The 27583-nt window shown below is 42.3% G+C and overlaps 1 protein-coding gene across 1 annotated transcript in view; it reads left to right on the top strand.

The window, feature by feature from the left end:
* The window catches only part of LOC101411886 (zinc finger protein 17-like), a 44142-nt gene extending 18250 nt beyond the window's left edge, over positions 1-25892 (top strand). Inside the window, 8 exon segments of the mRNA XM_012524547.4 lie at positions 16187-16289; positions 16372-16764; positions 16884-17076; positions 18341-18379; positions 20323-20449; positions 20993-21091; positions 21761-23046; positions 23049-25892. Coding sequence (XP_012380001.4) covers positions 16187-16289; positions 16372-16764; positions 16884-17076; positions 18341-18379; positions 20323-20449; positions 20993-21091; positions 21761-23046; positions 23049-23102 — 2294 coding nt within the window. The 3' untranslated portion in view covers positions 23103-25892.
* The last annotated feature ends 1691 nt before the right edge of the window (positions 25893-27583 follow it).

The following is a 27583-nucleotide window of genomic DNA, read 5'->3' on the forward strand; positions in this document are numbered from 1 at the left end:
TTTTACTCCTCTTCAGTTTTTTGGAAGAGTTTAAACAGGACTGGTGTTAATTCTTTTTGAAATGCTTGGTAGAATTCACATGTGAAACCACCTGGTTCTGGACTTTTCTTTGTTCAGAGATTTCTGATGATGGGTTCAATCTCTTTAAATGTGATTGGGGGCGGTGGACTTGGCCCAGTGGTTAGGGCATCCATCTACCACATGGGAGGTCTGCAGTTCAAACCCTGGGCCTCCTTGACCTGTGTAGAGCTGGCACATGCTTAGTGCTGATGCGCATAAGGAGTGCCCTGCCATGAAGGGGTGTCCCCCGCCTAGGGGAGCCCCATGCGCAAGGAGTGTGCCCTGTAAGGAGAGCTGCCCAGTGCAAAAGAAAGTGCAGCCTGCCCAGGAATGGTGCCGCACACACGGAGTGCTGACACAACAAGATGATGTAACAAAAAGAAACACAGATTCCTGTGCTGCTGACAACAGCAGAAGTGGACAAGGAAGAAGATGCAGCAAATAGACACAGAGAACAGACAACTGGGGTGGGGGGGGGAGGGGAGAGAAATAAATAAATAAATCTTTTAAAAAAAATAAATGTGATTGGTTTGTTAAGTTCTTGTATTTCTTGTAGCATCAGTATAGGTTGGTTGTGCATTTCCAGGAATTTGTCCATTTCATCTAAGTTGACTAGTTTGTTGGCATAGTTTCTCATAATATCCTCTTATGATTCTTTTTATTTCACTGGATTTCAGTTGTAACTTCCTTTTTTCTGATTTTATTTGCATTTCTCTCTTTTTCTTTTTGTTAGTCTAGCTAATGGATTATCTATTTTACTGATTTTTTCAAAGAATTAACTTTTGGTTTTGTTGATTTTCTGTAATTGTTTTTTTGGTGTTGTTGTTCTCAGTTTCATTTATTTCTGCTCTAATCTTTATTATTTCCATCCTGCTTGCTTTGGGATTGGCTTATTGTTCTTTTTCTGGTCTCTCTAGTTGTTCAGTTAAATCTTTAAGTTTATCTCTTTTTTCTTTTTAAATATAGGCATTTAGGACTATAAATTTCCTCTCAAGACTGCCTTCACTGTATCCCATAAGATTTTTTTATTTTTAAATTTTTTATTATCTTTTTTAAAGATACATGGATTAAACAAAATGTTACATTAAAAAATATGAGGTTCCCGTATACCCCACTCCCCACACCCCCACTCCTCCCACATTGACAATTTATTTCATTAGTGTGGTACATTCATTTCATTTCATGAGTACATTTTGGAGGATTGCTACACAGCATGGTTTATAGCTTATGTTATAGTTTACATTCTCTCCCAGTCCATTCAGTGGGTTATGTAGGATATATAGTGTCCTGCATCTGTCCCTGCAATATCATTGAGGACAATTCCAAGTCCCAAAAATACCCCAATATCACACCTCTTTTACCCTCTCCCTGCCTTTAGCAACTCCCACAGCCACTGTCTCCACATCAACGATATAATTTCTTCCATTGCTAGAGTCACAATATTTCTATGGTAGAATACCAGTAAGTCCACTCTAATTCATATTTTGTTCCTCCATCCTGAGGACCCTGGGATGGCAATGCCCACTCCACCTCTAAATTGAGAGGGGGCTTAGATCCCACATGCCTGATGAATAGAATTCTTCCACTTGCAGCTGTAGACTCTTGGTTCCCTGGTGTGGTAGTTGACCATCCTTATCTCCCTGTTAGCTGATCTGGGTAAGTCCAATGAACCTAAGAGTAATTGTTGCAACTCTGTTGAGGCTCAGTGCCCATCGACATAGAGACAGTCAAAAGTTCAAGTCTCCTGAGCATACATCCACCCCAGCAGCAGCCACAGATTCAGTAAAAGTGACAGAAGAAGCATGCATAGAGAGGTCACATGTGAGTACCACTCCATCACACTCAGGAACAAATTCCAAAGTAGGGCCCACTGGTAAGACACTGAACTCCAGAGCCATGACCGTAGGACCTGGGTGTCTCTGTAGTCCTCAGGAGCAACCCTACCTGGGCTTTTATCTACTTCAGCTGTCTCTGAGATCCTGCTGAGATGTGCATAAGTATGACCCCTCTGATGACCTCCCGACAAATTTTGAAGTATCTTAGCCATATAAACACATTTGTCTTTACCATTTTCCCTTTTTATTCAAGGTCTTTTTCTAGTTGCATCACCAGCTGGTGCTTGGTAGTAATCCCTTGGCATCAGGGAATTTCATCCTTGGGAGTCACGTCCCACACTAGGGAGAAGGTAATGCATTTACGTGCTGAGTTTGGCTTAGAGAGTGGCATAATTTGAGCAACCTAGAAGTTCTCAGGAGGTAACTCTTTGACACCCTGCAGCTCTAGGCCTAGTTGAAATTTCAAGCACACAGGCTCATAAGCATAATCATCAGTATCAAGGGCCCATCTTTGGACCTCCCTTCTTCACTGGTCTTTGCCCTTGTACTTGGGGTATTGTTGCTGCTCCACTGGGGAGTGTGACAGAATTTCCCAGAATGGGAACTCAGCACTTCCTCAGATGTTGTGTGAAATGCTACACCCATGTCAATACTCAACACTCATCACAACATATCTATGTATCCTATATGTATGCCCCAGAGAACTCCCTCCAACCCATGCATCCTTCCCATCAATGACACCCCACACCAGTGCTTGTTCCATGCCATAGTTGACCCCCTTTGTGATTCAAAACTTCTTCAAAAATGAAATTTAATATATTGCCAAATTCAATTAAGAGGCAAATGAACTGGTAAAGATACATTTAAATATTAGAAATAGAATATATAATAATTTAGAAAAACTACAATAAATTAAAAATAAATTTGGGTATTAAAAATGGAAAATATCATGAGAAAATTTTTTTTATGTTTTGCCTTTCATCACTGTAATAGGTGTTGCCCTGTGTGTGCAGTGGTGAGTCAATCTTTTCTATTTCTTCTCCAATGTCTACATCTTATTATTATTATTATTATTGTCTTCAAAAAAGTTTTAGGTCACAGTAAAGTCACTTATAGAATATAGGGAACTTGCATATACTTAACATCAAACCCTTTTCCCCCTTCCCCAGCAATGATCTTTCTACATGTAGATGTTACATTTGCTGCAACTGATGTACAGATATTGAAACATACCTACTAACCATGGTTCCATTATGGTTTACATTTTAAACTGTACACTTTTATACATTTTTGGCTACATTATGGTTTACATTTTAGAATATACACCTTTATAAATTTTTGGTGATATTTAACATGGCCTTTATCTGTCATTGGAGAATCATGCAGAACACTTCCATTGCTCCCCAGCGACCCCTTTTCCAACTATTCTATTTCTCCCCCTCTGCTCAGGGACCACAGTGACAACCAAGCTTCACTGCTTGAAGGACAAGGTTCGTAGATACTTGCAACAATGTTGAGAGCTTGACACACTAGTCTGTCCTCCCCCTTTGGGAGCCACCTATGCTCTCGAGAGACACATTCCCCTCTGTTTGAGAACTTCAGGCCTCCCCAGGATTGGGGCATAACACCTTTCCTCTCATTTTATGGGTCTCCCCCCACTGATATAACACAATATGACATGATGAGCACTCACACACTTCTTAGAAGCCTGCCCTAGGTGCACCCTGTGCAAGATGCCCCCATCAAGCCCCAAAAACCAGTAACCCTTCCTTATTAAATTTTCTAAAGAGTTTTCTCAACATTATAGTTTCAACCACATACCCAACAATCTCCCGTGTTCACTTGCTCCCCCTTTTAATCCTTCCCCCAATTCCTTGGGCTATCTGACCCATCCTCCCAACCCTTTCACCCCTCAAGCCTGCAAAGCCCAACCCAATAGTGTCCCTATAGCTTCATCTTATCCCTTCACTGCAGAATTACTTACCTCCAATTTATCATAGATTTCACCTGTTTGGGCATTGACTCACAACTTTCCTCTCCCTCCCTATTTATTGAAACCTATCTTCCAGTCTCTAGCTCTCTGAGATAGCTTGACTTGCTTAATTCATATGAGAGAGGTCATGTTGTATTTCTCCTTCAATGCCTGACTTTCTTCACTCAACAAAAGGTCTTTGAGATTCATTCATGTTATCCCATTTGTTAGTACAGCATTCCTTTTACAGCTGAGTAGTATTCCATTGTATGTATATACCACGTTTTGTTTATCCATTCACCTGTTTTTTTAAAGATTTCTTTTTTAAAATTTATTTCTCTCCCTCCTCCGCCCCCCCCCCCAGTTGTCTGCTCTTTGTGTCCATTCACTGTGTGTTCTTCTGTGACTGGTTCTATCCTTTTCAGTGGCACCGGGACTCTGTGTTTCTTTTTGTTGTGTCATCTTGTTGTGCCAGCTCTCCATGTGTGCAGTGCCATTCTTGGGCAGGCTGCACTTTCTTTCACACTGGGTGGCTCTCCTTATGGGGTGCACTCCTTGTGTGTGGGGCTCCCCTACATGGGGGACATCCCTGTGTGGCAGGGCACTCCTTGCGTGCATCAGCACTGCCTGTGGGCCAGCTCCACATGGGTCAAGGAGGCCCAGGGTTTGAATCATGGACCTCCCATGTGGTAGGCGGACACCCTATCCATTGGGCCAAGTCTGCTTCCCCTATTTATTCATCTGTTGATAGGCATTTGGGTTGATTCCAACTTTTGGCAATAGTGAATAATGCTGCTATGAACATTGGTGTGCATATATTGGTTCATGTCCTTGTTTTCAGTTCTTCTGGATATATACCCAGCAGTGGAATTGCTGGGTAATATGGGAACTCTATAGCTACTATTTTGAGGAACCACCAAACTATCCTCCAGAATGACTGGATCCTTCTACATTCCCACCAGGAATGGATGAGGGTTCCCATTCCTCCACATCTTTTCCAACACTTGTAGTCTTTTGTTTTTTTAATAGCTGCCAGTCTAATTGGTGTAAGATGGTATCTCATTGTAGTTTTAATTTGCATTTCCCTAATAACTAGTGATGCTGAGTATCTTTTTATGTGCTTTTTAACTATTTGTATTTTTTCTTTGAAGAAGTGTCTGTTCAAATCTCTTGCCCATTTTTAAAATGGGTTGTCTTTTTATTTTTGAGTTATAGGATTTCTACATATATGCTGGATATTAGGTTTCTATCAGATATATGGTACCAAATATTTTCTCCCATTGGGTAGATTGTCTTTTCACTTTTCTGATAAAGTCCTTTGAGGTGCAAAAGGCTTTAATTTTGAGGAGGTCCCATTTATCATTTTTTCTTTCACTGCTTGTGCTTTGGGTGTTGAAGTTTATGAAACCTCTTCCTATTACAAGGACCTATAGATGCTTCTCTACATTGTCTTCCAAGATCTTCATGGTCTTGGCCCTTACATTTAGATCTTTGATTCATCTTGTGTTGATTTTTGTATAAGGTGTGAAATGGTAATCCTCTTTCATTCTTTTGCACATGGATATCCAGTTCTCCAAGCACCATTTGTAGAAGAGGCCATTCTCTCCCAGTTGAGTGGGCCTGGTGGCCTTGTCAAATATCAGATGACTGTATATGCAAGGATCTATATCAGGACTCTCAATTTGGTTCCATTGGTCAGTATATCTATACTTGTACCAATACCATGCCATTTTGAGCACTGTAGATTTGTAGTATGTTTTAAAGTCAGGTAGTGTGATTCCTCTGATTTCTTTTCTTTTTTTTTTCTCTCAATATGTCTTTGGCTATTTGGGGCCTCTTTTCCTTCTAAATAAATTTCATAGTTTTTCCAGTTCATTAAAAAATACTTTGTTGACTTTTATTGGGATTGTATTAAATCTGTAGATCAGTTTGTTAGGATAGACATCTTAATAATATTTAATCTTTCTATCCATGAACAGGGAATATTCTTCCATCTATTTAACTCTTCTTTGATTTCCTTTGACAGTGTTATGTAGTTTTCTGTGTATAAATCTTTTACATCTTTTGTTAAATTTATTACTAGGTATTTGATTTTTTTATTTACTATTGTAAATGGTATTTTAAAAAATTCCTCCTCAGATTGCTCATTTTTGGTGTACAGAAATACTACTGATTTTTGCACCTTGATCATAACCTGTGACCTTACTGAACTCATTTATAAGTTCTAGAAGCTTTGTTGTAGATTTCTCAGTGCTTTCTATGTATAGAATCATGTCGTCTGCAAATAGTGAAATTTTGATGCCTTTCCAATATGGATGTCTTTACATCTGGTTCTTGAGTCAGTGCTCGAACAAGTACTTCTAACACAATGTTAAATACGAGGGGTGATATTGGGCATCCTTGTCTTGTTCCTGATCTTAGAGTGAAAGATTTAGGATTTTACCATTGTAAATGATGTTAGCTGTGGGTTTTTCATATTTACCCTTTATCCTGTTCAGAAAGTTTCCTTCTATTCCTATCTTTTGCAGTATTTTTATCAGGAGAGGGTGCTGTATTTTGTCAAGTGCTTTTTCTGCATCTATAGATATGATCATGTGATTGTTTTCCTCTGATCTGTTTATGTGCTGTATTACATTGATTGGTTTTCTTTTTTTTTTTCTTTTTTTTAAATTATTTATTAATTTTTTAAAATTACATTATGAAAAATATGAGGTCCCATTCAACCCCACCGCCCCCGCCCCCCACTCCCCCCACAGCAACACTCTCTCCCATCATCATGACACATCCATTGCACCTGGTAAGTTCATCTCTGAGCATCACTGCACCCCATAGTCAATGGTCCACATCATAGCCCAGACTCTCTCACGTTCCATCCAGTGGGCCCTGGGGGGATCTATAATGTCCCGTAATTGTCCGTGAAGCACTATCCAGGACAACTCCACGTCCCGAAAACACCTCCACATCTCATCTCTTCCTCCCGTTCCCCACACCCAGCAGCCACCATGGCTACCGTTCCCACACCCATTCCACATTTTCTCTGTGGACATTGGATTGGTTGTGTCCATTGCACACCTATGTCAAGTGAGGGCTTAGATTCCATATGGGTACTGGATGCACTCCTCCCGCTTCCAGTTGTAGACACTCTAGGCTCCATGTTGTGGTGGTTGACCTTCTTCAACTCCATGTTAGCTGAGTGGAGTAAGTCCAATAAATCAAAGTGTAGGAGCTGAAGTCTGTTGAGGCTCTGGGCCTGGGTGTCATATTATCAGTCCAGAGATTCAAATCCCCTACATATATCTTAAACCCAGCACCAACTACAATTCCAATAAAGTAGCATGCAAGTCTTGTGAAAAGAGATCCCCTCTGAGTCCAATTCAATCACGCTGAAACACCAGCTCCAAAGAAGGGCTATCTGTCATGGCAGTGAACCCCTTCTGCCATGACCATAGAACCCGTGGGTCTCTTTATCCCTCAAAAGAACCAATACCTGGGGTTGTATCTACCTTATCTGTCTCTTAGACTCTGTTCAGTTGTACATAGGGGTATTCCTTCTGACAACCTCCAGACTCTTTTTTAGAGACTCACAGCCTTATAATCTCATTTCTCCTTTCCATTTCCCCCTTACATTAGGTCAAACAGCTTCCCGAAGTCATGTTATTATATGTAGACAGGTATATTCTGCTGTTCTGCATTGAATCTTTAATTCAAGGTCATTTTCTAGTTGCTTCTTCAGCTGGTATGTGGTAGTGATCCCTCGGTGCCAGGGAGGCTCATCCCCGGGTGTCGTGTCCCACGCTGGGGGGAATGCATCGCATCTACACGCTGAGTTTGGCTGTGAGAGTGGCCACATTTGAGTAACATGAAGGCTGTCAGGAGGAAACCCCCAGGCACAATGCTACTCTAGGCCTTGTTCTTATTGCAGGTGTATAGGCTCAAAAGTGTAACCATTAGTATCACGAGCCCACTGTTGGGCCCTCCTTCCTTCCTGGTTCTTGCCGTTGCACCTGGAGGATTGCCGCTGCTCTCCCAGGGCCCACAACAGTGACCCCCCGGCCAGGAGCCCAGTACCCCCCAGCTGTTGTTTTTGTTTCCACTACGAGTATATTTTGTTTCCACTACGAGCATATGCCCTGTATAACTCCCTGTCAACCATATATATCCTGTCAATAACATCCCATATCAGTATTCCTCCGCTGCCATTGTTGAACCACTCTGTGATCCAAAACTTCCCGTAAAGTGAATCCCAACATAATGTCAGCTTCAGAAGAGTCTTAGATCACCGAAATTCATATATACAATATACAGTATTTCCCCAGATCCACCATAAAACCTTTTCCCTTGCACAGCAATAATCTTTTAGCTTATTCATATCATATTTCCTGAAACTGATGTACAGATTCCAAAACTATAGTTTTCAAACAAGGTGACATTTGTGCTTACTATGTGGTGGTTTTCTTATGATGAACCATCCTTGCATACCAGGGATGAAACTCACTTGGTCATGGTGTATAATTCGTTTGAAGTGCTGTTGAATACGATTAGCAAATATTTCGTTGAGAATTTTAGCAGCTAAGTTCATTAGAGAAATTGGTCTGTAATTTTCCTTTCTTGTGGTGTCTTTGTTTGGCTTTGTTATTAGGGTAATGTTGGCATCATAGAATGAGTTAGGCAATGTTCCTTCTACTTCAATTTTTTAAGAGTTTAAGCAAGATTGGTGTTAGTTCTTTCCAGAATGTTTGGTAGAATTCACCTTTGAAGCCATCTGGCCTGGGGCTCTTCTTTGTTGGGAGGTTTTTGCTTGTTTGTTTTTGTTTTTTTGAGTGGTTTTTTTTTTTTTAAAGATTTTTATTATTTATTTATTTCTCTCTGCTCCCTGCCACCCCTCCATTGTCTGCTCTCTGTGTCCATTCACTGTGTTCTTCTGTGTCTGCTTGCATTCTTGTCAGTGTCTCTTTCTTGTTGCATCATCTTGCTGTGTCAGCTCTCCATGTGTGTGCGACGCCACTCCTGGGCAGGCTGCACTTTTTTCACATGTGGCAGATCTCCTTATGGGGTGCACTCTTTGAGCGTGGGGCTCCCCTATGCAGGAGACACCCCTGTGTGGCACAGCACTCCTTGTGGACATCAGTACTGCACTAGGGCCAGCTCACCACATGGGGTCAGGAGGTCCTGGGTTTGAACCCTGGGCCTCCAATGTGGTAGGTGGATGCTATCAGTTGAGCCAAATCTGTTTCCCAGGAGGTTTTTAATGACTGATTTTATCTCTTTACTTGTGGTTGGTTTGCTGAGATCATCAATTTCTTCTTTCATTAGTGAAGGCTGCTTATATGTTTCTAAGAATTTGTCCATTTCCTCTAACTTGTCCTTTTTGTTGGCATATAGTTTTTCTAAGTATCTTCTTATGATAATCTTTATTTCTGTGGGGTCAATGGTGATATCCCCTTTCTCATTTCTTATTTTGTGTATTTGCATCTTCTCTCTTTTTTTCTGTTAGTCTAGCTAAGGGTTTGTCAATTTTATTGATCTTCTCAAAGAACCAGCTCTTTGTTTTATTTTTTCTAGTGCTTTCTTATTTTCTAATTCATTTAATTCTTCTCTGATCCTTGTTATTTCTTTCTTTCTTCTTCCTTTTGGGTTAGTTATTTTTACTAATTCCTCCAAGTGTGCAGTTAGTTCTTTGATTTTAGCTCTTTCTTCTTTTTGATGTATGAATTTCCCTCTCAGTACAGCTTTTGCTGCATCCCATAAGTTTTGATATGTTGTGTTGTCATTTTCATTAGTTTCAAGATAATTACTGATTTCATTTGAGATTTTCTTGATCCTCTGTTTATCTAAGAGTGTGTTGCTTAACTTCCATATCTTTGTGCCTAACCTGGTGTTCCTACCCTTGCAGATTTCCAGCTTCATTCCATTGTGGTCAGAGAAATTATTTTGTATGATCTCAATCTTTCTGAATTCACTGAGACTTCCTATGTGGCCCAGCATGCATTGGTCTCCTACCTGGCCTACTCCCCAGGATCTGGCCTATGCTCCACTCTGTAGAGTTCCAAATGGACTCAAGGCTAGGAGGCATCTTTTTTTTAATAAATCAATTTTATTGATACATGTTAATCCAAAGTGTACTGTCAGTGGCATATGGTATAATCACATAGTTGTGCATTCATCACTTAAACCATTATTAGAGCATTTTCATTATTTCAATAATAATGATAATAAAAAACAGACATGGCTGTTATTTTTGGCTGTTCTTGCACATTTATTTATTTATTTAGCAGTTTTATTGAGGTATATTCACATACCATATAATCTATCTGAAGTGTATGATCAATGGCTTTTAGAATAGTCACAATGTTGTGCATTCATCTTCACACAAAAAATTTAGAATTATTTCATTACTCCAAAAAGAAAAACTCCACACCTCTTAGTATGCCTTCCCTAGCCCTGCATAACCACTAATCAAATTTCACCTTTATGGATTTATGTTTACATTTTTAATAAATGGAATCATACAATATGTTACACAATATACTTAGTTCATAGTAACACAGTCATACAGTATTTGTCCTTTTTTTCTGGCTTGCTTCACTCAACATAATGTCCTCCAGTTCATCCATGTTGTCATGTGCTTTACGATTCCATTTCTTCTTACAACTGCATAATATTCTTTTGTGTGAATAGATCAGAGTTTGTTTATCTGTTCATCTGTTGATGGTTGCCTGGGTTGTTTCCAACATTTGGCAATAGTGAACAATGTTGTTATAAACATTGGTGTGTGGATATCTACCTATGTCACAGCTTGCAGTTCTTCTGGGTATTCAGTAGTGATATTGCAGGGTTGTGGGGCAAATCTATATTCAGTTTCTTTAGGAATTGCCAAACAGTCCTCCACGAAGGCTGTATCATTCTGCACTCCTAACAACAGTGAATAAGTGTTCCTATCTCTCCATATCCTCTGCAACACTTGTAGTTCTCTGTCTTTTAAATAGTGGCCATTTTGTTAGGTATGAAATGATACTTCATTGCAGTTTTAATTTGCATTTCCTGAATCATTAGTGATATTGAACATTTCTTCATGTGTTTTTTTCCAGTTGTATTTCTTCTTTGGACAAATGTCTATTCAAGTCTTTTGGCACTTTTGAATTGGGTCATTTGTCTTTTTATTTGTTCAGTTTTAACATCTCTTTATACATCCAGTATATTAAACTCTTATCAGACATGTAATTTCCAAATATTTTCTCCCATTGAGCCACCTACCTTTACACCCATTTTGACAAAGTCCTGTGAGGTGCAAAAGTTTGATTTCGAGGAGGTCCCATTTAGCTATTTTTTCTTTTGTTGCATGTGTTTTGGATGTAAGTTAGGAGAAACGACCACATACCAAAAGGTCTTTAAGATGTTTCTCTCATTTTCTTCTAGTAGTTTTATGGTCCTGGCTTTTATATTTATGTCTTTGCTAAATTTTGAGTTGATTCTTGTGTAGGGAGTGAGATAGGGGTCCTCATTCGTTCTTTTGGTTATAGATAATCAGTTCTCCCAGCACCATTTGTTGGAGAGACTGTTTTGTCCTGTTAACATTAATTGGTAGGTTTGTAAAAAACCAGCTGATTGTAGAGATGAGGTTTATTGTGGACTCTCAATTCTATACCACTGATTGATATGTCTAGTTTATGTCAGTACCATACATATTACTGTTTGTAATATGTTTCAAGGTCAGGCAGTAAAATTCCTCCCATGTCACTCTTCTCTTTTAGAATGCTTTTGGCTATTGGGGTGCACTATCCCTTCCAAATGACTTTGGTAATTGCCTTTTCTATTTTTCTAAAGTAGGCTGCTGGAATTCTGATTGGTATTGCATTGACTATGTAAATCAGTTTGGGTAGGATTGACTTATCTTGAAGAATCCATAAACATGGAATGTCTTTCCATTTGTTTTCACTGATTGCTTTTAGCATTGTTTTGTAGTTTTCTGCATATAGGTTCTGTACGTTTTTGGTTAAATTGATTCCTTGGTAGTTGAGTCTTTTCATTGATATTGTAAGTGGAACTTTCCCCCTGATTTCTTCCTCAGATTGTTCAATTCTAGTGTACAAAAACATTACTGATTTTTTGTGTTCATCTTCTATCCTGCCACTTTGCTGAACTCATTTACTAGCTCAAGTAGCTTTGTTGTAGACTTTTCAGAATTTTCTAAATATAGGATCCTGTCATCCACAAATAGTGAATTTTACTTCCTCTTTTCCTATTTAGATGCCTCTTTTTTTTCTTCTTTAATTTCTCCAGCTAGGACTTCTAGCAAAATGTTGAATAACAGTAGTGACAGTGGACATACTTGTCTTGTTCCCGATTTTAGAGGGAAAGCTTTCAACCTTTTCCCATTGAATATGAAGTTGACTGTGGGTTTTGCCTATATGCCTTTTATCAGATTGAGGAATTTTCCTTCTATTTCTATCTTTTGAAGTTTTGTTTTTGTTTTTAATCACAAAAGGATGCTGGATTTTGTCAAATGCCCTTTCAGCGTTGAGATGATTATGTGATATTTTTTCCTTTAATTTGTTAATGTGGTATATTACATATATTGATTTTCTTATGTTGAATCAGCCTTGCATACCAGGAATAAATCTCAGTTGGTTGTGCTATATGTCTTTTGATATGCTGTCGTATTCTATTTGCAAGTATTTTGTTGAGAACTTTTGCATCATTAGAGAGATTGGTTTGTAATTTTCTTTTCTTGTAGTGTCTTTATTTGGCTTTGGTATTAGGGTGATGCTGGTTTCATAAAATGTGTTTGGTAATTTTCCCTCCTCTTCAATTTTTTTGGAGAGTTTAAACAGGACTTGTATTAATTCTTTTCAAAATGCTTGCTAGAATTCACCTGTGAAGGCATCTGGTCCTGTATTTTTTCTTTGTTGAGTGATTTTTAATGACAGTTTCAATCTCTTTAAGTTTGATTGGTTTGTAAAGTTCTTGTATTTCTTGTACCATCATTGTAGGTTGTTTGTGCATTTCCAGGAATTGCCCATTACACTAGGTTGTTGGCATACAGTTTCTCATACTATCCTCTTATGATCCTTTTTATTTCTGTGGGGTCAGTTGTAATTCCCCTCCCCCCCTTTCATTTCTGCTTGTATTTATTTGCATCTTCTCTCTTTTTTTCTTTTTAGACTAGCTAGGGGTCTGTCAATTTTATTGATCTTCTCAAAGAACCAGCTTTTGGTTTTGTTGAACTTCTCATTTGTTTTCGTTTTTCTCAATTTCATTTATTTCTGCTGTAATCTTTAATATATCTTTTCTTCTGCTTGCTTAGGGATTGGTTTGCTGTTCTTTTTCTAGTTTCTTTAGTTGATCAGTTAAATCTTTGAGTTTAGCTCTTTCTTCTTTTTTGATATACATGTTTAGGGCTATAAATTTCCTCTTGAGACTGCCATCGCTGTGTCTTCTCTGGGGCTTTGATATATTCCTTTCCTTGTGCCATGCCTCCGATTTTCTTAGTTTGTCTCATAATTTTTTGCTGATGTCTAGGAATCTGATTGGGATGATAGTTTACTCAGATGCTCAATTTCTCTCTCTTTCACAGGGATTTAGAGGTGGGAAGCTGTGTGTTACTGCTGCTCTTTGATTCTTGGTTCAACCTGAATCATTAGGATCATCCCTGTTAGTTGCTCAAAACTGGTCTCTGGATCTAGTAATGGGTTGCAGAACTGCTTGCTAGGGCCTTTAGAGGGAGGCTATAAAGGCCAGAAAAAGCCTTCTTACTCATTTACTTTTAATTTTCCCATGTGCACTTCCTTGATATTCCAGCAGATGGTGCTCTTTGGGAACCCTCTCATTTCAATCCCTGGTCACAGCGTATTTACTGCAACTGGGACCAGATCAAGGTGATAGAGCCTTGTAATTCAAACTTTCTCACAGATTGTTCTCCAGCCTTCGCGGCCATCCCTTCCCTTTTCCCAGGTAGGAAATAATTCCATTCCCCTCTGTTTTCTCGACAGTCAGTCCCAGTTAGTAGAGAGGGAGATTGGGAGGGTTGGATCTCTTTAGTTCTGGATAAATTTAGTCCTGAGCTTGCTCTGAAGGCAAACAGTGGTGCAGCCCCTTGGTCTGGAAGGGCTTGTGGGATACACCAGGCCAAATTTGTGGGCCAAAAGCTGAGTCATACTTTAAGCTGTGTCCCTCTCTCTCACCTTTCCTGGGGAGGTGCAGTCTCAACAATCAGAAGAGAGGGATATTAAAAGTGTCAGATCTCTTTTGTACCATGCTGGTTCCCAAGGCATTGATATTCATACCTCTGGTAGGTTGAATTATATGTAATACCCAGAAACAAACACGTTCTTAATATTATTCCTGTATTTGTTTTTTTTGTTTTGTTTTGTTTTTTAAAGATTTGTTTATTTTTAATTCCCCCTCCCCTCCCCCGGTTGTCTGTTCTCTGTGTCTATTTGCTGCGTCTTGTTTCTTTGTCCGCTTCTGTTGTCGTCAGCCGCATGGGAAGTGTGGGCGGCGCCATTCCTGGGGAGGCTGCACTTTCTTTCGTGCTGGGCGGCTCTCTTTATGGGTGCACTCCTTGCACATGGGGCTCCCCTACGTGCCCCTCCGTGGCAGGGAACTCCTTATGCGCATCAGCACTGTGCATGGGCCAGCTCCACACGGGTCAAGGAGGCCCGGGGTTTGAACCGCGGACCTCCCATGTGGTAGACGGACGCCGTAACCACTGGGCCAAATTCGTTTCCCTCCAGTCCTGTATTTGTGAACCCATTTTGAAGATGGTATTTTTAATTAAGGTGTGGCCCAGCTAAAGGGGGTAGGCCTAAATCCTTTTAGCAGAGGCTTTATAAAGAGAAAGTCATGGGAAGAGCAAGAAGATGGAAGTTACAGAAACCAGAAGAGGAAGAAGACATCACCATGTATACTGCCACATGACAAAAAAGCCAAGGATGCAAGGATCATCAGCAGTCAGCAAACCAGATCATCACAGTTTTCTGGGAGAAGGTATTCTCTTGCTGATGCCTTGATTTTAGACTTTCCTAGCCTCAAAACCATGAGCCAATAATGTCCATTCTTTAATCCAACTCATTCTATGGATGTGTTTTAGCGACTGGGAAACTAACACAGTATCTTTGGCGTCTTCATCATTTACTATATACATATATTCCCTAGATGATATGTTGCTTAATATTGCCAGAATCTGAATTTTCTAAAGGTTGTATCATATTGTATATATCTTGCTATCACTAGATTCTCTAATGTGGTTGTTAGATTATATCACCAAAATTCATGTCATGGTGGTCAGTTTATTCCACAGGTCATCAGTAGCTCACTGGGTAAATAATTCAGGATAGAGTAATCTGGTAATTGTTTTCAAGGCAGTGAGTTATCTATCTTGTCCTTTGCTTGTCTTAAGAAGGTTGGATTATATCTGAATGTCATCCCTTTCCTGTCTGTGGGCCCATCTCTCCTGAGACTTCCCTCAGTCCCTCCCACATGCCACACTGTTGCATGATCTCAATAAGTAATGATGATTGAGGAACCATGGCCACTGTGGAGTGACAGAGACACTTGGTCTATCAATATATTTAATGTCCTTGTATCTTCTCAACCCCCGTCATGATTGCCCTCCTCCTTTCCAGAATGAGGTAGTACCCAACAGTTTGTTCCAGGGCCAGGTCAATTTTCCATCATCTCTTGTCCTCATAAGGCCATGATGAAGTTAAGCCACAGGTGAAAGGAAATGAGGGTGCACATGAAAGGATTACAGTCAACCATAGAGAGATAGGAAAAAACAGAATAAAGTTTTGATGTCTCTTTTATCAAAAGCTGCCATGATGGGATGAGTTTGTATCTAGAAAAGTAAGGGTAGATGAACGAGATAAATGTGTGGGAGAGAAATCTTGGCTCATGGATTTGCAACCTAATATCCTGCTGAACCCAGCTGTTGGGCCCTTGGCAGGGGAAAGAACTTGAAGGGGTGTGACCTACTTCCAGAAATCAAGGTCTTTGCTTCTTCTCCCATACTTGGCACTGCATCACCATCATTTGCTTTGAAACTGGGTGTCCCTGGAGCAAGGGAAAATTCGGAAAGTATATCTGGCTCTGCCTAAGGATACTGCCCTAGGGGTGACCTTAAAGTGGCCTCGAAATGGCCACCCTAAGGCAGTAAGTGAAGTATCCTTCACTTCCTATATTGAAGGATACACTGCTCATCACCTGCCTAGGGGAAGTGAAGCCCAGGAACATCTAAAATAAAGCAAATAGTCTGCATGAGACTCCGCCAAAGAGCTTGACCCTTGCGGTTCCTGGTTCCTTGCTATCTCCATCCTTACAGCTGCACCCACGTTCTCAAAATTTGGCGCCATCGGAACTACATTACCCAGGAGGAAACGCGCCACGCGGCTCTACGTAGCCAATGAAAACGGAGGTTATCGCGCGTGCGGACCGCGTCGGGGCGGGGCTTCCGGCCTCGCCCTCGTGACGATTATTTTGGTTGCTGGCGGGGCGCTTCTCCCTCAGGAGGGGCTCCCGAGCTCCCGCCGGCCCTGAGGTGAGGGGAGCGGGCAGGCGCGAGAGGCGGCGCGCGCGCGTCCGAGGGCCCCTGGGGTCCCCGCCGCGGGGTCGGGCTGCGTGGGAACGTGTGGCCGTCCCGGCGGCCGCCGCGGCTCTCGGGCCCGCGCTGGGGGGGCTGTGGTCCCAGGCCCCGTGCCCGGCTCCCCCTTCCGATTCCCGCAGCCCTCCCGAGCGCGAGGCCCAGGTCGCTGCGGCCGGGCCTGGCGGTGCTCCAGGACGCGGGGGGCGCGCGGGGCCTGGGGGCGCGCCCGGGTTAGAAAGCCCAGCAGGGCCGAGGCTCGCGGGCGACCTCGCCCAGGCTCCGAACGGAGCCCGGTGTGGTGTCCGCAGAGAGCGGGCGTGAGGGGACGAGGCGCGCGTGGAATGACAGCCTGAGCGGGGGGCCTGCGTCCGAGGGCGCTGGGCTCCTGGGGGCTCGTGAGCAGAGGGACTCCATCTGTGTTTCCTGAGATTTCCAGAATGCTGCGAGGGGTAGACAGGCTGGTGGCAGTGTGGCGGGGAGACCTGGGAGGGGGCCAACGCTGTAATCTACTGGAGGACCAGGCGGGGCCTGGGACATCCTGCAGTAGAGGGGAGGAGGAATGCGATCTGCCCTGGATTCAAAAACTTGAGCAGGCAGGATCCTGCTGCGTCCTGAGGCTGGAAGAGAAAGTAGGGAAAGAAGAGTCATCCTGGTCTATTTAGTTTTCCCCCCTGAATAGCTGGAAGGATGGAGATGAGCAAGTGGCACAGGGAGCACATTGCATGGGGAGGATTAGGAGTTGGGTTGTGGATGTGGTGATTCCCAGATGTCCCGGGAGTGGTGTTATCACATGGGCATCTGAGCACTCCTGTCTGGAGTTCTGGGGAGGAGCCGTGGGTTGCGATAGCCAAGGGCTGGTGGGTGATGGCCTGGAGCAGGGCAAGGCCTGGGGCTTCTAGTTAGGAAGGAGGATGTTACAGTTTTTATTTCCCATGGGCCCCACAGTGAGGAGGGGAGAGGTGGGTAGGCCGGGAGGTTGCAGTGGATTCCTGTGGTCCCAAGTGGTTCTGGCCTGTGTCTGCAGGAGGACAGTGTTATAGGATATAAAAAACTGGACCTGTAATGGCGACCAAGGTGCGGGGTGGCATAGGTTCCCCTCCATGCACAGCTGGCCGTTGTCTTTTTCTGTGCAGAGCTCTGTCCCAGATAAGGCATATTTGTGTAAGTTTCCCCTGCCCTCTGGGCAGGCTCAATGGAAGGGCCCCAGCAGGTCTTCAGGGGTGCATTTAGGAGGTCTTCAGTGACTCAAATGACTGTCTACTTAGATTCCCTCAGCCCGAACACCTAGATTATTAACATGGGCAGTTTTGAAACAAGTTCTCATTTAAGTATGAGCGATCAAAATACCTCTAATAAGCATATAGAGACAAAATTAAACTTTTTAAACTGCTAAAATCAAATGCCTTGAATGTCATACTTTCCTAAATAGTTAAAAGGCATGTTACAGAATATCCAAGTCTTAAAGATAATCAGTTTGCACCGAAAACACTGAAAAAAACCTTAATTATGTGTATAGTAAAAGTTGCTACTTAATATATGTGGACTTGATAGAAACAAAAGCCTTATTGGTGGTTACCTTTTTTTCTTTTTTTAGGAGGTACCAGGGATTTTACCCAGGACCTTGTACATAGGAAGTAGGCACTCAACCACTGAGCTTTACCCTTTTGGTTATATTTTAATCCCCATTTTACAGGTGATGAACAGTGGTGGCACAGAGAGGTTGATTAGTTGTCTAAGGTTCCACAGCTCCTAAGAGGCATCACTGTGGGCTGAGGCCCACATGTTAGACAGTCAGTGTCTCCTTATTCCAGGCTTGAGCAGATTGAAGGGTGTTGGATGAGCCTTTGGGGTCCTGTGTGGTGACATCCTTTTCACAGCCTTGCTCTTCCCTAGGTTCGCATGGCTGCAAAGGTGCTTGTAGAGCATGCAGAGGTAAGTATATTAGGTCCCAGGACCTCCTCCACTCTACCTTCTTCCTCGGTGGTCTCCAGGACTTTGGGTCCTTTGCCTGTTACTCTTCCTACCCTTCTATGTGAGCAACCTGGAAGGTGGTCACCCAAGGCATAGTGACCTGAATACATGTCAGGGGCTATACACAGAGGTTTCTATTTCTGGAAACCAGTAGAATAAAGTGCAGAGAGTGTAGGATCAGCCCTGAAACATGCTGGAGGTAAGGGTAAGGATGATCTACAAATGCTCAAGCCTCAGGTCCCCGTTATGTCTGGTAGAAATACAGAAGAAGAAATGAGAGTTCCAGTAAGAGTACTAAGCTAGAGACTGGGGTTTCTATTCTTAGAGTGGTAAGTACTGTAGAAGGTTTGGAGCAGAGGAGGGAAGTGATTTGATCCAGACTTAACAAGTTAACCTGCTGCTCTTCAGAGTAGAGAACAGACTGGGGTTGAGTATAGGGCAAGGAGACCCAGGAGGAGGTTGTTGCAGTAGTCCAGGTGTGAGTTGGTGGTGGCTGGACCAGAGTGGTGGCTGCGGATGTGAAAGATATTGTTGGAGTCTTTATTTTTTTTTAAGCAGCCCAACTAGACTTATCAATGGTCAATTGTGGGAAGGAGAAATGGGGGTGACCCTGTAGTATTTGTCTTTAGCATCTGGAAGCAGAAAAGTGATTTTAAGAGATGGGGTTTTCCATAGTGTTCCCCAGAGTCCCTGAAGTGGATTTGTTGAGTGGGTACCTGGACCCACAGTTCTGGAATTGAGGTTAAGTGTTCAGATTGGAGATACCCTTAAGATGGCTATTTTGTAGACCAGGATGCAGCTGTGGTTCATATTGGGGAGGAGACAGCTTCAGATCACTGGGGCAGTCCTGTAACAAAGCAGTGGGGTTTGGGTCTCTTGCTTGGCCATACGGAAGGAGGTGGTGTGCTTTGTACAAAAAAATGAGAGAGCTTGGTGGCCATGGAGAAGGCGGGTGCTATAGAGCAAGGCCTAGTTGGTAGCTAAAGCGTTCTTGGGGAGTACACATGAGGTGGATGTGGAGGTAAAGCACATGGTGAACTATGGTGGTTGTGAGGCTGGCATTGTTGCTGCTTTACCCCAGTACAGGATCACTAGCTTTTGTTATGACCTTCTAGGGCCTGGGGATTTCCACAAGGGCTGACAGATTCTCCCAGGGTCTGATGGGGTCATCAGGCAGAATCAGTAGGTCTGGTTTAGAAGGCAAGTGTGTGTGGATTTTGAATGACCTATTAGAGGAAGCCTGAGGCAGGTGAGGGAACAGCTTTGCAACTCGAATGGACAAAAGCCGGGATATATGAAGTCTTCCAGTAGTTCTGGGTGGTTGGGGATGAAGCAAGGAAAAGGGCCAGGCAGAGAAGCTTTCAGAGTTTGGTGGGGGGCTGCCCCTGGCAGTCATGACATTGGCAGAATGGTATCCTGACTGCATTTACCAAGTGCCTCTGATGCCATGTTCAGGGTGGCGTGTGGAGAGAATAGGGAGATGAGTATAATGTGTAAGGGGTGGCAATGTCATTGAGGTGTCAGGGATGGATGGAGGTGGGGTGCTTGTGGCCTAGGAATCATTTTACTGAGGACTTGAGGTAGAACTGAGATCCAAGTTTGGTTATGACTGGAAAACTCAATCTTGGGGATTGGGGGAATTGTCTGGCAGAAGAGGGCAGGACACTGTTGCAAACCCAGGGCTTAGGTGGCCTCAGTCTGTCCACTGACCTCTCGTTGGCGGTGGTTGATGCAGTGAGCAGTGGGACATGAACAGGAATGGACACCGTTGGCCCTAGGGCCTGGTATCTTCTCTGAGTTGGAAAGCTGCTGAGGAGGATGAGCAAGTGGTGCATGCTTGGGGGAATGCCTGGAGTCCTGGGAAAGGGGGCTGCACATCCACTCACCTGTCCCCATCATGGCAGGGCCATGTGACCTTTGAGGATGTGGTCGTGTACTTCTCCCAGGATGAGTGGGGACTCCTTGATGAGACACAGAGATGCCTGTACCGTGATGTGATGCTGGAGAACTTTGCACTAATGGCCTCACTGGGTAAGGTCCACACATCACCCCAGCATCCTGGGCTGGGCTCTGCTCCTCCCCTTTTCCCTAGGAGCAGGATTGTCCTCTGCCAGACTGAACCATGGTCTCTGCTTCCTTCCAGTTTCCTGGAATAGGTGCCGTGAATTATAAGGTGGTGTACCTTCCAGTATGCCTTTCCCTAGCTGCCCCAACACCTGCTGCCCCACAGCCTTGTAGGACTAATGTGGGGGTTAGGAATCTCTCAGTTACCCTCATCAATCTCTCCCTTTTTGATCTTCCCTGTGTGGGTGGCTCTGTCCACTTCCGTGAGAGTGCTGTGTAGTAAGTTCTGCCTCCTACCTCTAGCTGACCTGCCCTCAGGCTTGTCTGTGCCAGGAATTGGGGCAGCAACATGACTGCCACTAACCTGAGCTGTTATAGAGAGAACATCCTCTGAGGTTCCCCGCCCCCCGAGATTCTTTTTGTAATACTTAGTGTTTTTCCTGTGATTGGTCACATGCTGGGTCTCTCTGATATGGTATGGGCCACTCATTTTCTCCTTTTCTTCCTTAGGACTTGCATCTTCCAGGATCCATGAAATTACCCAGCTAGAGGGGTGGAAAGAGCCCTGTTTGCCTGACCGAGGGGCTGCGGCTCCAGCCTTAGCAAGAGGTGCTTGGAGGGATCTTGGTGGTGATGAGTGGAACCTGGGGTAAAGCATCATTTCAGGGCTGGGTTCAGATATGACCTGGAAACTTTCCCTGTTGTCTGATATTTTGTTGTCATGGTATGGGGTCACAGCTAATTCCATCTTCTTACCCAAGTGGCCCACTTTTCATTGTACTGTGAGTCATGACTCAGTACATGCCCCACTTTTCTGTCCTCCCCTTCTCTGTTTCTTTCCCTGATCGCTCTGCAGTGCTCTCCAATGTGACCTTAACTTAAGGTGTCATGAGCTATGTGCTTTTATAGTCCTTGACAGGTACTCACTTAGAGTTGATATTCCTGTGCCTGGACACGTCCTGCTGCAGCTCTCTCATGTTACTCACAAGAGAAGCCCACGCATAAGCCGTTTAAAGCAAAGTGCATTGGAATCCCTGCCTCTCTTGCCTGTGGTGTCCCGCAACCTTATGTTCTTGCTCTTTATGCTGCTTCCCCAATTCTGTGAGCTTGTTAGGTCCAACAGTACATGCTGGGTTCTTTTTCATCCTGACCTCAGCACCCTCAACCTGCCAGAAATCCATGCATTCAATAATGGGTATGCTAGACACATGCTTGTGATGGGATTATTCCCTACCACCAAAGTCTACATGCATATAACTTGCATTTTTCTGTTTTCAGGTTGTTGGTATGGAGTGGAGGTTGAGGAGGCTCCTTATGAGCAGAGAGGTTTTATAGAAGGAAGGTCACAGATGAGGAATCCTAAGACATTTCCATCCACACAAAAAACCCAACTTGGCACAATGTTTGGCCCTGTCTCCAGAGATATTTTACAAATGGTTGTGCATCAGAGAACCCATTTTTGTCAGAACCCATACATGTATGGGGCATGTAGGAAGCAATTCAGTGTACATCTTCACCAGTACCAGAAGCTGCATAATGGAGAGAAACCCTTCAGAAAAGAACAGGACAGAGTCTCTATTGTGAAGAGCCATAGCGATTGCCTTTCAGAGAAGCCCTTTCAATGCAGGGAGTGTAGAAAGGAATTTCCTAACAGCTCAGGTCTTCTCAAGCATCAGGTAACTCACAATGGTAAGGAGACCGACAGGAGCACTGAGTGTGGGGAGACTATTCACACTGGAAAAAAACATTACAAATGCAGTGAATGTGGGAAAGCCTTTAGTCAAAAATACTTACTGGTTCAGCATCAGAGACTACACACTGGAGAAAAGCCTTTTGAATGCAGTGAATGTGGTAAGTTGTTTAGCAATAAATCCAACTTTTTTATACACCAGATAGTTCACACTGGAGAAAGACCTTATGGGTGCAGCGAATGTGGAAAATCCTTTAGCCGAAATGCTGACCTCATCCAACACCGAAGAGTTCACACTGGAGAAAAACCATTTATCTGCAGTGAATGTGGAAAAGCCTTCAGGCATAATTCCACACTTGCTCAGCATCAGAGAATTCACACAGGAGAAAAGCCTTATGAGTGCAGCAAATGTGGCAAATTCTTTAGCTTCAATTCTAGCCTCATGAAACATCAGAGAGTTCACACTGGAGAAAAGCCTTATGAGTGTAGTGAATGTGGGAAATACTTTAGCCACAAGTCTGGCCTCATTAATCATTGGAGAGTTCATACTGGAGAAAAACCTTATGAATGCAGAGAATGTGGGAAATTTTTTAGCCAAAGCTCTAGCCTCATTCAACACCGAAAAGTTCACACTGGAGAAAAGCCTTTTAAGTGCAGTGAATGTGGAAGATGCTTTAGAGAAAATTCCAGCCTTATTAAACATCGAAGAGTTCATACTGGAGTAAGGCCTTATGAGTGCAGTGAATGTGGCAAATTTTTTCGCCACAACTCCAGCCTTGTTAATCATCGGAGAATTCACACTGGAGAGATGCCTTATGAGTGCAGCAATTGTGGGAAATTCTTTGGCCAACGCTTTAAACTCATTCAACACCAGAGAGTTCACACTGGAGAAAAGTCTTGAGTGCAGCCACGGTGGGAAAGCCTTTATAGCCACAACACCACAGGTATTGAGCATGGGACGATTCACACTGGAGAAAGTCCTTAATAATGTGTGAATGTGAGAATTTCTTTAGTCACCTCTCAAGACCCATTCAACTCCAGTGCATTCACACTTCAGAAAAGCCTTTAATGAATGTAGCGAATGTTGAGAATGGTGAAAGGGTTCCACCTCGTTTGGCACAAAGTTCATAACAGACTGGTCTAATGAGTTTCAACAAATGTAGAGAAGTCACTGATCTCTGACTCAGCCACAGCAATTCACAGTCTAGATAGCCCTCAATTTGTTGGATGAGTGGAAAACCTTCAGCCAAAGGCATAACCTTGTTTAGCCCCAAAAAGTTGAGACTGGTTCTGCTTTTGGGTTGCAGAGGTTTACCTTCTTGTGGACATTGTTGGTATCAGATGATAGTCATAGATTTATTCAGTCTCCAGGTTACCCAACCCAGGAACAACCTGCTTCCTATTGCTCTGGCTTCTGCATTCATAAGTGCCATATATTTTAGGCCCCTCTTAATATTGAGGGTTGCAAGCCCCATATGGGGGCAGATTGAGAATATAATTTAGTTCTACCAAACTGAAAGAGATAAACCACCTTTGTGGGAGCCTCCAACTTTGTCTTGTAGGAGATAGGATAGTAGAAGAGTTCTCAGTTTTGTTGTTGTTGTTGTTTGGCCTTATTTGTAATGCATAAGACTGCCTGGGAAACATTAAAGGGTTTTCTGAGCCTAACTTTGACCTTGATGCCAGGATTATTTGTGACTGTAGTGGTAACTCTGATGGGGAGGAAGAGAGGATTTTTGCAACAGCTTCTAAAGTGTCTGGGAAGAGAATGAGTTAGATACTTTGTTCCTAAGTGGTGCTTGCCAGAAGTCTCAAGGGGAAACTCCCCCAGGACTTGCTGAGGACCTGCGTGTCCTGGAGTGCAGATTTCCCTAAGCAGGTAGTCTGTAAGATAAAGGCCAGTTGAGAACCATAATTAGTATAGAAAATTGGATGTGAATAATAGAAAGTGGAGGGGTTTGCAGCAAACTAGAGGGGATTTCCCCATTCTTAATTTTCATGCACTTGTGTTCCTGTGATTACACTTCCCAGTGTGAGGGTGTACAAACATTCTCAGGGCCTCTAGAGCTGTGTTTCTCCTATTGCAAATCTCACTGGTAGATAAAATAATTTGAAGTTGTGTGGATTCCTTTTGCTTCTTGGCTCATCTCCAGATCGTTGCTGCACAGTCAAGGAAACAAGAGTGATAGAAGTGAGGTCATGTAGTCCAGATGTGGATTTTTTGACCCAGCCAAGTTTTTAGTGAGTCAGATGGAAATGAACTCACTAGTTTTTGCTGTGACTGATATAAATTTTCCACTGAACCGTCCTTTCACTGTATCCCATAAGTCTTTGTATCCTGTTTGCATTTTGATTCACTTCTACGTATTTTCTAATTTCCCTTGAGACTTCTTCATTGACCATTTGGTGGTTTAATAGTGTGTTTAATTCCACATATGAGTTTTCCAAATTTGTTTCTGTTATTTCTAATTCCATTGTTGTAGAATATATTTTGTATTCTACCCTTTTTAAATTTATTGAGGGGTTTTTATATGGTTTCACATGTGTTCGCCGGGGGCAGGATGAGAATTGCTGATGCATGACTCCTTGGAAAGATAGCCCTCTGGGAGCTTGGGGAGAGGGAGCCCCGTGTTCTTGGCTGTACTTGGGTGGAGTGTAGTTTCTGTCTCATTGAGTTGGGAGGGTATTAGGAGGGAGTGATTTTGCAGATTTTCTTGAATAAATGTCTTTTCATTTACTCTATGCCTTATGGAACATTTATGGAGACTAAATGATTGTGTTTTGAAACTTTTCACCAGTTTCACTGGGGAAGAGGTCCATAAGATTCATGATGTTTTGGTAGAAGTCAATCCAAATGTTTAACTTTTTTAGAACCTGGTAAATGGTTTTCTAAATGGTTATTACATTTCACATTCTCTCCTGGGTAGATTAGATTTCTAGTTTCTTCACATCCTTGCAAGCATATTGTATGTAAGAGGTGGACCATTCATTTTAGCCTTATAGTAGGTGCAGCAGTATTTCATTGGGGGTTTAATTTGTGTTTTCCTAAATTCTCAGTGTTGAGCTTTTTTTTTTTTTAATGGGTTTGCTGCTAATATATCTTCTTTAGTGAAATGTCCATTCAGATCTTTTGTCTTATTTCAATTGGTTGATTTCACCTTATTGTTTATGGAGTTCTTAAAATACCCCTGGATATAAGTTCCTTATTTGATATGTAATTTGCCAGTATTTTCTCATAGCCTATGGCTTATCTTTTCATTTATTAACAGTGTTCTTTCCTGGAGCTGACTTTCTTAATTTTGAAGAAGTTCCATTTTATCCATTTGTTTTCTTACTGATTCTAAATTTACTGTTTGTATTCAAGAAATCTTTTCCTAACTGAAGTGAGCAAATATATTTTACCTCAAGTTGTATAAATTTAGCTTTTACATTTTCTTGTATTATCAATTTTGTTAATTTTTGCATATGTTGCGAAGTTTCAAAGTTTTTTGTCATTGCTGTTTTTAATATGGAGATCCAAGTGCTCCCAGAACAGTCCTTTTTGAAAAGACTATCCTTTTTGTGCCTAATTGCTTTTTCTCATTTCTCAAGAATCAATTGATTATAGGTGTGCAGCTTTATTTCTTGTCTTCCTTTTAAGTTGTGTTTATCCATCCATCTTATGGTAATTCCTTAATTTCTTCACTTTTGAAGTGTTGTAATAAATTTTAAATCAGAGTACATATTTCTCCAGCTTTCATTTTCTTTTTTAAAGGTGTTTTTGCTGTTCTAGGTCTTTTGCATTTCCATATGAATTTTGGAATCTGCTTGATAATTTGTACAAAAGAGTATGCTGGAAATTTGAAGAGAATGAACATCTTAAGAATATTGAGTGTTCCAGTCCAAAAACATGGTATATTTCTCCCAGACCTTTCAGACCGCTGATGCAAGCCTGCATTCTTTTTCTCTTAATGTATCTTAGCCTTTAAATAAAGGCCTTATATATGAATGCTGCTGGAGTCTTATGAATTCTTTTAAACATCCAACTCTGTGAAATATTTGTAGATTTAAATACAGGTAAAGAATTCACTGTATATAGAAATGGTTACATTTGTGTCTCTATCTGCTACACTTGTGAGAGTGAATCTCCAGTAGCTGTGAGTCTATCTAATGCCCAGCTATTGGTTGATTAATATAATTCTTCAATAAAAGGAACAAAAACTCCTTAGAGAAGATGGTGTTTCTAGGTTGGGACAAGCAAGGTACAACCTGAGTCTGAAAATATTTTTCCATTAAAAAGTAATGTTCACAGGATAATTTTGCCCTATTTTCTATTGTTATTACAAATTACCACAGACAGCTTAAACAGCATGTTTGTTATCTTGCAGTTGTGTATATCATTAAATCCAACATGAATCTCACTGGGCTAAAATCAAGGTTTTAGAAGGGCTGTGTTTCTGGAATCTCAAGGGGACAATCTATTTCCTGCAAATTTTGTTCCTTGTTATATCTAAGATTCCTCTTTTCTTGATGGCTGTCAGCTAAGGGCAATTTCTGGACTGTTCAAGGACTTTTGAGGAATATCTAAAGAAACAATTCCAATTATGCACAAACTTCAAAAAAAAAATAGGTTGAAACACTGTCCAATTATAAGTATTACTGTTAGCATCATATAGAAGCAGCCAATATTAAACGAGAAGTATAGGGACTTCTGGGAATGTGGTGGACTAGAAAGACATGGGAGTCTCTTCTCTCCCAGAAAAATAGAGGACAGGCAGAAATGGCCTGGAAAGAATGCTTCTGGAGATTAAGACACCAGAGGAAGGCCAAACACCACCCAGAAGAGAGAGGAATAAAGGAAAATCACAATAGCAAAACTGAGTTAAAAACAGCTGCAACTGCTGGTGCCCTCCCCCATAGTATGGACACTTCTGAATTCTCAGGCCTTGGGGCCAATGTTACAACAGAGGGCGCCCCAGGGATCCACCTTTCCAGGAAAGTGCAGAAAGAGGGACACAGCCTAAGGCTAACTCAGCTTTTGACCCACAGATTTGATCTGTGTCCCTCAAGCCCTTCCAGATTGGGGGTGTGAGGGGTACCATTGTTTACCCTTGGGAGCTGACTTGGGACAAGAGATCTGACCTTTTTACTTCCCCCTTCTGACCAGGAATGGTTTTTGAGGACACAGAAGGGACTACAGTTATTTCCTACCTGGAAAAAGATGGGGCTGCTAGCAAAGGTTGGAGAACTGCCTCTGCAAGTGATTGAATTACAAGTCTCTTAACCTCCAGGCAGGATCCTCTATCACATTGATCCTGTCCATGTTGGACCAAATACACCCTGACCAGGCATTGAACTGGAGGACTGACAAAGAGCACCATATGCTGGCAGACCAAGGAAGCATATATGAGGAAATTAAAAGTAAATAGGAG

This window comes from Dasypus novemcinctus, chromosome 18 (genome assembly GCF_030445035.2).
Source record: "Dasypus novemcinctus isolate mDasNov1 chromosome 18, mDasNov1.1.hap2, whole genome shotgun sequence".
Lineage (NCBI taxonomy): Eukaryota > Metazoa > Chordata > Mammalia > Cingulata > Dasypodidae > Dasypus > Dasypus novemcinctus.